Raw genomic sequence first — 12,050 nt, forward strand, 5'->3', positions numbered from 1 at the left:
CACTACAGTATTAATTTTCATCTATCCTTAACGTCTGCTGAAACACTAGCGGGGCATATAGTCATTATAGACATATTATAGTTCTGCTATTCGCGCTTTTTAGTTTTGTGCCATAAGCCCAATGAGTTCCGCACAGAGTGCAGCTTTTCAGTTAAGTGTGTAATGAAGTAAAATAGTTGCTTCATTAATTTTTCGATAATTTTCATATAATCACAATAGCTGCTAACGAAATTTGATAATACGACTTTAGTTATAATTGGAAGGTGAAATTTTGTTGAGGACAAGTGTTTTCGTGTATATATATATGCATATATGTATATATAATGGGCTCCAGCTCGTATCCGAGTATTGGATTCGTCAGTTTCCATCCAGTCTCCTCGGCTGATGTTTGTGCCGAAAGTGACTTTGGAGTCCAAATCAGCGGTGAAAGAGTTATGGGCAGAACTCGCTCGGGATGGTCGGTGCAGGTCGAGGATCTTGAAGACGCTCCTTTCTTCTGCGTTTTTCCTCCTCATTTTGTTGTCTGTTCTTCTCGAAGGAGCTGGCTCCATTGCAGATAGCAGTCACCCAGGCTACCTATGGCAATCTGTTCCCATGAGGATGGCTGGATATTAGCTTCAGCCAAGGTCTGTTTGAGCTGGTCTTTAAAACGGAATTTCAGACCTCCTCTGGGTCTTGTTCCGATTGCAAGTTCTCCCTAGAGCATGATCCTTGGGAGACGAGAGTGCTCCATACGCTGGACGTAACCTGCCCAGCGGAGACGATGGCGAAGAATGGTGGCTTCGACACTTGGTAGTGAGGCGCAGCGAAGAACCTCGTTGTTGGTAACGTGATCTTCCCATTGTATGTTGAGGATCTGTCACAGCTTCGATTGCTGGAAGCATTCAAGGTGCTTGAAGTCACGGTGGTACAACGTCCAAGTCTCACAAGCGTAGATTAGAGTTGATAGGACAATAGCACAAATCTTTGTCTGGATGGTCAGCGCGTGATGAATACATGTTGGCTGAGTCTGCCGCCCCAATCCGGGTCTCCAAGTCCTTTTCACACGTGGTGTTCAACTTCTTCTAGGGGTTGGCCGCTGATGCTAATGTTTGGGGGTGGACTGTTCTGGCTTGGTGCAAGTTGGATCAGTGACTTTGTCTTTAATGTGTTTACCTTCGTCTCGAAGTGTTCGCAAGCCGCGTTGTAAAGATCGGCCGTCTATTGTAGGCCATAGCGGTCCGGCTCGGAGTGGCATTGTCGTCGGCATACTGTTTCTCACGGATTGAGATGGCGGAGGTCCTTGTCTTTGCATGGAGACGTGTGAGATCGAAGAGTCCGCCATCCAAGCGATAGCGCATGTTGATGGAACGCGAGTTTAGTGGGATTTCGTTGAATATGGCGGCCATATACAAAGAGAAACAGGTTGGTGCCAGGACGCATCCCTGCTTAAAAACCCCAATGATGGGAAACGGGTCTGTGAGGGCATTTTGATGGCATACCCTACCCACCATGCCGTTGTGAAGGGAGCGGACCAGGGCAATGAAGTCCTCCGGACATCCAAACCGGACAAGGACGGCCCACATTGCAGGACGGGGGACCTTGTCAAAGGCTTTCTTTAAATCCCAGAAGATGAACATTGTAGGTTGTTGTTGTTCCTGACACTTCTCCTAGAGTTGACGGGCACAAAAGATCATGTTGATTATGCCTCGAAAGGGTCGAAAGCCACACTGGGACTCAGAGAGGACGTCTTCCGCGAGGATGAGGAGGCGTCTGAGTAGGATACAGGTGAAGATCTTACTTGCAATACTCAGGAGTGAGATGTCTCGATAATTGTTGCAATCCTCTCGGTCTCCCTTCTTGTAGATAGTGATGATAGTTGCATCGCGGAAGTCGTTCGGGAGGTGGGGGTCTTGCTTTCCCAGATCTTAAGGATAAGGAGCATCAGATGGTTTCTCAGCTCAGGACCTCCGTGCGTGAAATACTCAAACAAGATATTGTCTGGTCCTGGAGCTTTTCCTGGCTTCATGCGCGCAAGTGCCTTGTTGAACTCATGGCGTGAGAGCAGCAGGGACATCCAATGGCGGAAGGGGAGCTGTGGGGTGTTTTGGAGGAGATTGTCAGGGGTGCGTAAGTGGTCGTTAAGCAGGTACTCGAAATGGAATTTCCAGCGATCAAGGATTCCCTGGGTGTCGGTTATCGTAGAGCCAACTGCCTTCTTCAGGCCGCCCACTGATGACCTTATGGGGCCGAAGATGAGCTTGTGGTTACTGCATAAAGGCTGCGCAAGTCTTGTTGATCCGCATAGTTTTGCATCTCCTCTGCCAGCAGATATTCTAAGCTTCTCGAATTCCTCGCTGGCATTCCGCTGATTCTTGTTCGTGTTTTCGTTTGTTTTCCGCAGTGGCATGGTTCTCGAGGGCTAGGCGCGTCCGGAGTTTGGCTTCGATCAGACGGGAGATGGTTTCATCATTCTCATCAAACCAGTCTTGGTTCTTCTCCCGGGCAAAGCCGATCGTCTCCTCGGCGGCAGCGGTCATGGCTTCACGAAGGTTGGTCCAGCGACCCTCAATGGAGGTTGACTCTGGGAGGTCCATTAGGTGTCTCTCAATGGATTTCCTGAAGGTTTGGGATGCCTGTGAGTTCCGGAGTTTGGCACAGTCGAAGCGTTGGCAAGGGATGTTTGCTGAGACCCGCTTTAGTGGGCAGCGGATCTTGATGTCAAGGCGAGAAATAAGAAGGCGGTGATCCGTCCAGCAGTCATCTGCGCCAGGCATGGAGCGGGTGATGTGTACATCTCGTCTGTCCCTGGATCTTGTCAGAACGTAGCCGAGAATGTGCCAGTATTTAGACCGTGGGTGTTTCCAGGTCGTTTTTCGTCGAGTAGGGAGACGAAATAGGGAGTTGGTGATGACGAGTTCGTGCTCGACACAAAGGCCCAGGAGGAGCTGGTCATCGGCCTTGCATTTCCCAATGCCGTGATGACCAAGAACGCCATTCCACAGACAATGGTCACTGCCGACTCTGCTGTTAAAGTCCTCGCGACGAGTTTGCCATACGCGGGGTGGTGCGGTCCAGCAGGTTATAGAACGAAGTCTTGACGTCATCTTCAAATGTGAAGGTAGGGGCATACACAGATCGGCATAAGGAATGTGTCCCGAATGAGTGGGATCTGAACTGTCATCAGGCGCTCACTGACAGCAGTTGGGATTAGTCTGTGTTGGTTTTGATGGGAAGGCCAACTCCATGGTTCATTAGGATTCTACCCCTTCCAAAAGATGGTGTATTTGGAGTCAGCTTCTCTGATGCTGCCTTCTCCGGGAAGCCTAATCTCGCTCAAGGCTGCCACGTCGATGTTGAAGCGGGAAAGTTCTTTGCAGAGGAGGACTGTACGTTGCTCTGGTCTATTAATGTCACTCTTCTCCTGTAAATACATGTGTGTGTGTGTGTGTGTGTGTGTGTGTGTGTGTGTGTGTGTGTGTGTATGTATATATATATATATATATATATATATATATATATATATATATATATATATAATGGATAATAAAACGAATGGTTTACACTTTGTAGCTACCTGGTAAAACAGAGTCCCTTTCACAGTCTCTGCTCCGAACAATCTCTGTCTTTTCTGCGGACTAACGAGAAGATCATTAATAGAATTTCTCAACGACTTTCGAGATGCCTACATGCATATAAATGTACTTTCGCACAATGCAGTGGGAATGAAATTTGTGTTACAGTTAACTTAATTTAATTTACTTTAAGATAACGATGACTTGAATTTAATTTTAACCCCTCCATTCTTACAAACCGAGTAAATAGCTAACTCGCTTTGTGATCATGAGTGCACCAAACCTCACGCGTACGTATGCTCACATTTTTGCGGATTCTTGTATGAGTGGACTCGCGCCATGCAGCTTGCCTGAGGGCGTTTATACATCCATTTCTGTTAACGGTTATTTTTTATACTTTTCTTGCCGGATTGCGTATTCGTTTCTCTTTTTACCATCTGTGATTTCATTTTTGACCTTCTATATAAATGAAGATATTTCCTCCATCTGGCTGCTTTTCTTTCTACAAAACGGGAGTTACATTACGGAAGTTATTTTAACGAGTTGTATTTATTTATCACCCGACCAGATACAACTGCACCACCTGATGCTCCTGAACCAAGTTATTGAGCGTCTCACTCATGAGGAATCGATGCTAGATGTGTCGAAACAATTGTCGTGATTAATAATAGATTCTCTTCCGCCTTTCATTTGCCATATACCTAATGATCACTGTGAAAGTGATCGTGCTTTACCAATAAGCTACCAGGTGTAAACCATTCGTTTTATTATCCTTTAATCACAACCAATTTCCGATTTCCGGGAGGAAGGTGCTATACAGTAGCGTACCAAGATGATGGATAAAATTATACTGGATGTTTCACTAAAGGACATACCTGGAAAGGCTTCTTGCAGGCATGGCGTGGATTCGATCCTCGATAGCCAAATTTCACCTAACAGTTCAACAGCACTTTTCTCACGGTAATTTGAGTGACAGCAGTTACATTTGCCAGATGCTTTCACTAAGTAGAATAATATCTTTGCTACTTGACCCTTCTAACCTCTTCTAGGTCACCAAAAGTTAGAATTGAGATAGCAGACCGCCAACGAAATTTATTGTTCTCAACAATATGTCTCTCCTTCTGACTAGTCTTGGATAGTTATAAAAACAAGATTTCCGTAAGCCAAAGTCAGTTAGTGAGAACTGTGTCTGGCTGACCGGCTGAACAAAATACCGTCTCTGAAGGAAAAGGTACAGAGGGACAACTATGGTAACTCACCAACGAAGCAGTTGTTTCGTCCCGCCACTCTCACTCTCACTAGCTCACTTTCTTTTCTCTAGAACTTTACTCCATCTCTATCTGTAGGTTACTGCTACACAATGACGAGAACACAAACACCAACTATACAAGAAGTTAAATTCCTTTATTTCGTATGCCCTTCCACTTATATTATATCACACACCTGCCCGTCGAGGCATGGCATTATATCAAGTAACGGTAAATATTTCTTTACAACTTCGATCACTGTTCTTCGTTCATCTTACAAACCGTTACACTGGCAACCAACGCCCATATCATTACCGTTACATACCTACACCCAGTAGAAAGAATTATATACGCGATCTTTTGGAGAAAACGAACCAATTTGTACGTAGAATGCGGTGGAAAGCTTTCTTTTTCGACAAGAATCTTAAACCAAACGACAAACCTGAGAAAAGTATTCAAATCCAGAAGGAACCCACCGACTAACCAATACCTAACCAGATTTGAAGAAGAATTATATAGTATAGTTAAGAACGTGAAGTTCAGGAAGTACCCTAGAAGGTGTAATATACATCAACAGAAAATTACTTGTTGACTTCAAGAAGGCTCCGGGGATGCTTGTACCGGCGGACAAAACAAGTAGCGTTTACGTTGTTGATATTGATCTATATAAGTCTATGATTAGAAAGGAATTACGCAGCAAATATAGACGCACTAGTAACGACGTATTAAAAGGAATTAACAATACAGGGCTACAAATCGTCAGACATCTAGCCATAGATGATAGAACCGAACCCTACGTCCCTCAAAAACCCCGGATTATGCTTAAAGACCATAAACCTAACTTTCTTACAGACCCCTCAGATTGATTTGTCCTTCTAAATCCGATATAGATGTTAGCAGCTTCGTTATCATTTATGATTGAATGCCCGAGAGAGAGGTTTCACTACAATAGCCTCACACCAGTCTTTGTGTCGAAGGCAAAACAGACGACACAGAAAAGTAATTGTAGTGAAAGAACTGAAAAAACGGTTGGTCTTAAAGCTGGCACTAAAATCGCCATTAAAGAGAAACTGCATGAACAGAATCACGTCGTGGTCACCAGCTTGTAATAATTCTACCGTGCGAACCAAAGGAGATGGCGACGTAGACGGAAAAGGCTCCTTTTAACCATGTCGCACGGTCGAACACAAAACAAGATATATAAGATAGAAGGCTCGTCGTGAGAGATACGAGCCATAGTGCCAGTAAAAGAACTTAGGAGAAACACAACCGTTAGATATATAATGAGAGTAAGTTTATTAACATAGTGAAACTGTTTGTGTCTGTGTGCGTGCATGCGACATATATAAATAACACAGTAGATAAGTCAGGCCTTCGTGTACAAGAGAATGTATACAACAATGTGAATGACGGACAGTCGTATAAGCAATAGTGTGTGTACAATATGTGAGAGTACAAGTGTGCATGTGAATGAGAGGAACACAGAACATAGAAAGAGTGTCTGCAACATAGACTACAAGTCTCAAACACTGAGATAGAGAAATACCAGTTCGTATTAGAGTTACACAAGGAGTTAGAATGTTCATACGCAGGAAGTTGTCGCCAAGTATCAGAGCTGTGGTATCACAATATGTGTGTTGAGCGTCGAATGCTGTGACCGTTTACCTGATACGGAATATTCTCGCTGGTTAGTTCTAACTGTTGCTCGTGGTGGAAACAATCCACTCAAACAGTGTCGATATAAAACCGAGTGTGTTGATATTGGTGGGTACCTGGTGGTGGGGTTGCTGGCGCACAACATTGTGGTAGACAGTACATAGGTGGTGAAGACGTCGACGCTGGAACTGGCTGTAGCTGTGTTCTGTATGTGTGGTCAGCGACCAGATCTGTGAGAGATCTGGAATCGAAGACGACTACCGTCGTTGGATCGGGCTTATTTATAGGTGAAAAAGGGCTCACCGGAAACCCAGAAAAACTCTCTCACGTGACTTTATCTTAAAGCCACGATTGGACGTAATGCCCCATTAGCAAGCAGAACATGGGGACAATTGCTGCGCAAATAAGAACTAATCAGGATGGTGGACAGAAGGGTCCAAGGTAGCCGAAGGCTAGATGTTAGCAACTTCGTTATCATTTATGATTGAATGCCCGAGAGAGAGGTTTCACTACATAGGCATTATCAATAAAAGAAAAATCATTGATAGGGTAATACCCGTCCTTAAGTCTAAAATTAGATTAGCCCTCTCGTCCGATACACAAGAGGTGGTGGGATGGTTTAAGCTTCTAGAAATTAGTATGAATAGTAAATTCTTGTAACTAGATATAGAGCTATTATGCCACTATTAATCCGATCGTTCTTAATCAAGCCCTAATTTTTAGCACGAAAAATTCCGATTTGTCCTGACGCGAAATAGATATTATACTTGCCGCACGAGCCACTTTAGTAGATTCTAATGGTAGATTATGGAGTAGATTAGATAGGGAGGATGCATTTGATATGGCATGGGCTCATATCAAATATATATTCCGACAGTGACCTAGTCGGAATATATATACTTTCATTAATCCAGTCTTCCTTTCCGGAAGTAACAGGAGGTCTATATAGGGATGACGCTTTATATTTTCTAGACAGAAGTAGTAAAGTACAGTTAGAAAGGCATAGGAAAAATTTCTTTAGACTTTTCAAAAATTTAGGACTAAATATCATTATGGGTAAGTATTGTAGTGTGAATTTTCTTGACGCTACCTTCTGTCTTGATGCTGGATTATTTGAACCTTTTCATAAGCCAAATGATCATAGCATTCAACCATCCACACTCGATTATACGGGAACTAGTTAAGAATATTTCAACAAGAATATGTAGATTGTCCGCTAATAATAAGATTTTCGAATCATATGCAACTTATTATAATGCTGCTCTCGCTAGGGTCCATAAAAAAAATCAATATATACAAGAAGCAGGCATACACAACAGTGGTAATTCCTCCAACTGTGATACACATTGTATACCACCACAACATCACGGTTTGAGAATTCACTCAGATAAAGAATACAGGCCAGGAAGAATTGGTTATATCAATGAACTACCAACGAAAACTCATAGACATACGTGACATAATAATCCAACTGCTTGTTCCAATCCTATACAACACACTCGATCAAACAAGCCTAACAACAGATATAGGAATCGGGATGTCCTCTGGTTCAACCCGATTTTCGGTTTGCAAGTTTCAACCAAGATTGCTGGAAATTTTTTCCTAAATCTAATCGGTACTATGCTATTTTCAATTGACATACCGTGAAGGTATCCTACGCCAACTCTATTAATTTAGAGCAGTTTATGCATCGCATAAACAATAAGAAAATGCGGCAATAGTTCAATAACCCACCAACTGGATCTAGCGAACATTTGCATCTAAATACCAACCAAGGAGATGTAAACCGCAATGATAAACATCAACTACGATCAATTTGTAGTAGTAGAAATACTTATGATACAGCTAACACGGTAACAACGTCAGTAAATGGAGTCGGGACTGCCTTATATACAAATAAATACGATAAATGCTCATGCAGAGATAAATCAAAATGTCTTTTGATGAATCTCTGTATGAGTACAAATCTTGTATATAAATGTGCTGTGCACACAAGGGAAGGGCCGTATGTTTACAATGGGCAGACGGCTGATTCATTTAAAAATCGTTATCGTAACCATGTTGTCCGCTTTAAGACAACCAATAAGAGATATTCACCATCTTTGGCAGATTTTGTATGGCAACTGAAGGAGAATAAAATGAAGTACAGTATTAATTGGTCCATAGCAAGGTACGCGAAACCACACAATATAATTTGCAGGAGATGCCGTCTCTGCTCTGAGAAATCAGACTAACGAGATCATTAATAGAATTTCTCAACGTGATGCCTACACGCATATAAATGTACTTCCGCACAATGCAGTGGGAATGAATTTTGAGTAACCGTTAACTTAATTTAATTTACTTTAAAGTATGGATGACTTAAGTTTACTTTTAACTTCCCCATTCTTACAAACACCGAGTAGATAGCTAACTCGTTTTGTGATCATAAGTGCACCAAACCTCACGTGTGCGTATGCTCACATTTTTGCAGATGCTTGCATGAGTGAGTGGATTTCATCCACGGAAACTGAAAGAAGACCGTCATATATGAGTATATTTGTGTGTGTGTGTGTATTTGTACCCCCGCCATCGATTGACAACCGATGTTGCTGTGTTTACGTCCTCGTAACATAGCGGTTCGGCAAAAGAGACCAATAGAATAAGTACTAGGCTTACAAAGAGTAAATCCTGTGGTCAATTTGTTCGACTAAAGGCGGTGTCCAGCATGGCCGCAGTCACATGACTGAAACAAGTAAAACAATATAAAAAAAACTATGCAGTTTTAATCCCGAGCAACGCCGAGTATCTCTGCTAGCTTCAAATAAACACCGAAACAAAGATTCAAAGCAAGAGAAACATGCAATGATCTAAGGGAAGTAACTCTTATTGAATATTCCGGACTTTAATTTTTATTTTGCTTGTTCTACCGAAACGTATTTCCGTGTTTTACTCTTCGGGTTTTATCTTTAATTTTTTTTATTTGTTCCAGTCATTGGGCTACGGCCATGCTGGGGCACTGCTTTGAAGAGTTTAAGTCGAGCAAGACAATCTCAGTATTTATCTTAAAGTCTGCTACTTATTTCATAGTTTTTATGCCGAACCGCTATGTTACAGCGAAGTAAACAAACCAACACCAGTTGTCAAGCGGAGGAGGTGGGAGTGGAATTTGAATACTCTTTACTCTTTTACTTGTTTCAGTCATTTGACTGCGGCCATGCTGGAGCACCGCATTTAGTTGAGCAAATCAACCCCAGGACTTATTCTTTGTAAGCCTAGTACTTATTCTATCGGTCCGTTTTGCCGAACCGCTAAGTTATGGGACGTAAACATACCAGCATCGGTTGTCAAGCGATGCTGGAGGGACAAACACAGACACACAAACACACACATATATATATACATATACATATATACGACGGGCTTCTTTCAGTTTCCATCTACCAAATCCACTCACAAGGCTTTGGCCGGCCCGAGGCTCTAGTAGAAGACACTTGCCCAAAGTGCCACGCAGTGGGACTGAACCCGGAACCATGTGGTTGGTAAGCAAGCTGCTTACCACACAGCCACTCCTGCGCCTATAAATAAACACGAAGACTCATATAATTTATATATGACAGGATTTCACGCAGTTTCTGCCTATCATATTTACTTGCATTGGTTTGTACAGCAGAAGACACTTGCTCAAGGTGCCAGACAGTGGGACTGAACCCGAAAGCACATGATTGCAAAGCGAGCTTCTTAACCACACAGTCATGCCTGAAGAGATTTTTTTCAACTTATTTGCAGAATATGCAGGAGTGGGGATGAGCAGAGAGGGAGTTCCAGAAGGATTTTTCCCTGACTTTGTAGGAAGGAAGGATTGGGCACAGTGATTAGTAAGGGGCCTGGATGGGTTGAACATAAAAAGGGATGATGAATGGAGAATGAGCTGAGGGGGTTGGAGATGCCAAAGTAGAGATGAAATGAGTGCAACAACTCTGAGGAACAATGGTATTTAGAATAGTGGTTAGAAGAGGTAATAAAAAGAATACGTATGTATGTATGTATGTATGTATGTATGTTCTCTTTCTTTTTAATTTAGAGTAAATTTTGACTGGCCAACTACTTGAGAGCAAGGTCGTGAAGGAAAGTATCTTCTTTTAAATCTTAAGAAGGTCTTGTAGACTTTTATAGTCACAGATATCACGATCATTTGTAGCATATGATTGGTTGGTATGTATCCTGTTCCAATAATAATAGGTATGAAGCTGAAAGTGTATTTCGGGTACTGGATTCCCAAGCTGGTCCTCTTTCTCTTGTGGTCCCACACAGATATTTGGTTGGTTGTGTTTTAACTTGGTGGCTGTTTTAATTTGTAAGTTCCACCAATATTCTTTTGACCCATCGGTCTCAATATGGTTGACTAGGTTTGTAGGTATTTTGTTTTTTTGTTATCCTGCTCCAGACCATTTTGGCCACTGTATTATGCCTCATGGGAAGATAATATCTGGAAGATATTCTCTCACAGTTGGCAATAATGTGGGCTTCAGTCTTGGACTTGCAAAGCCTACATTTGTTGTCTGTCGATGTTTTCTGCCTCTTATTCTGTAGGTACTTGATGAAGATCTCTTGTTCTTGGATTGCATGGATGTAACCTTCAAAGTGGGATGTCATAAACTTATTGGTAATCCATGCCAAGCTTTTGAAATGATCAATCCCTTCTATAGTTTGTGTTTTATGTTCCAAGTACCTTTGTACTATCTTCTCAGTGAACAAGTCCATTTTCTTTCTGTTGTTCTGATAAACAGATTTTACCAATATTCCTTGGGATAGAGGTCTATTTCAGCTCTTATTTCATGCCCCTCCACAAGTTCATTAGTTAGCCTAATTATATTGTTGGTTTCATGGTCACAGACTTGGGCAAGATAGTTACTGGTCATTTCCTCTGCTGCAGATGTTTCAGTGGCACAATCTAGATTTGAGACCACGCCCACCTTTCCTTGCATGGGAAGTATAGCGGTCTACATTTCTATTGATGTTGAAGCTTCCTGTAACACTGAGCAGCTTGTGAGTTTAAACATGTATCTCATTGAGTTCTTATAGTAACCAGTTCAGAAGGCCAAACATAGACATGAGGACAGGCATTACTAAGATGTTGTGACAATATTCTCATCAGCTGAGAGTTTTGATGATTATATTATGTTCTTTTTGTTCTCCTGAGGTATTCATGTCTGGTCCTCTCCTTATTTATGGGTCCGCTATATCCAGTAGCAGATCTACAATATTGTGACCCTGAAGCTTAAAATGTTATGAGGGCCCCCATACATCAGTTCTGAAAGCAAAGATGCTAACCTTCAAATACATCAAAACCAAGGGTTTAGAGTTTCTTAATTGTTTTGTTAAAATGCTCCATAACTTCTTCCCAAATGACTGTTAAAGCAGCATATTCCTATTTTACCAACTTGTGGTATGAATTCTTTGCATCTCACTTACATTCAGACTTCTCTTCTGAGTTTTCAAACATATGTTTGAGAGTTTGTAAAATATCCCTATATCCATTTTTAATTGCCCAGACTGCTTCATAGTGTGCAGACCCTCTAGTTACACTTAAGCTCTTTTTAGAGAAAAGGCT

The 12,050-nt window shown here is 42.1% G+C and overlaps 1 protein-coding gene across 1 annotated transcript; it reads right to left on the reverse strand.

The window, feature by feature from the left end:
- Positions 1-2,315: 2,315 nt before the first annotated feature.
- On the reverse strand, positions 2,316-3,086 carry LOC149131322 (uncharacterized). Its single transcript, XM_089340721.1, has one exon. The coding sequence runs from the start codon at positions 3,084-3,086 to the stop codon at positions 2,316-2,318; it is 771 nt and encodes a 256-aa protein (XP_089196847.1).
- Positions 3,087-12,050: the final 8,964 nt, after the last annotated feature.

The sequence above is a fragment of the Octopus bimaculoides genome, chromosome 23 (assembly GCF_046866305.1).
Source record: "Octopus bimaculoides isolate indiv1 chromosome 23, ASM4686630v1, whole genome shotgun sequence".
Taxonomy (NCBI): Eukaryota; Metazoa; Mollusca; class Cephalopoda; order Octopoda; family Octopodidae; genus Octopus; species Octopus bimaculoides.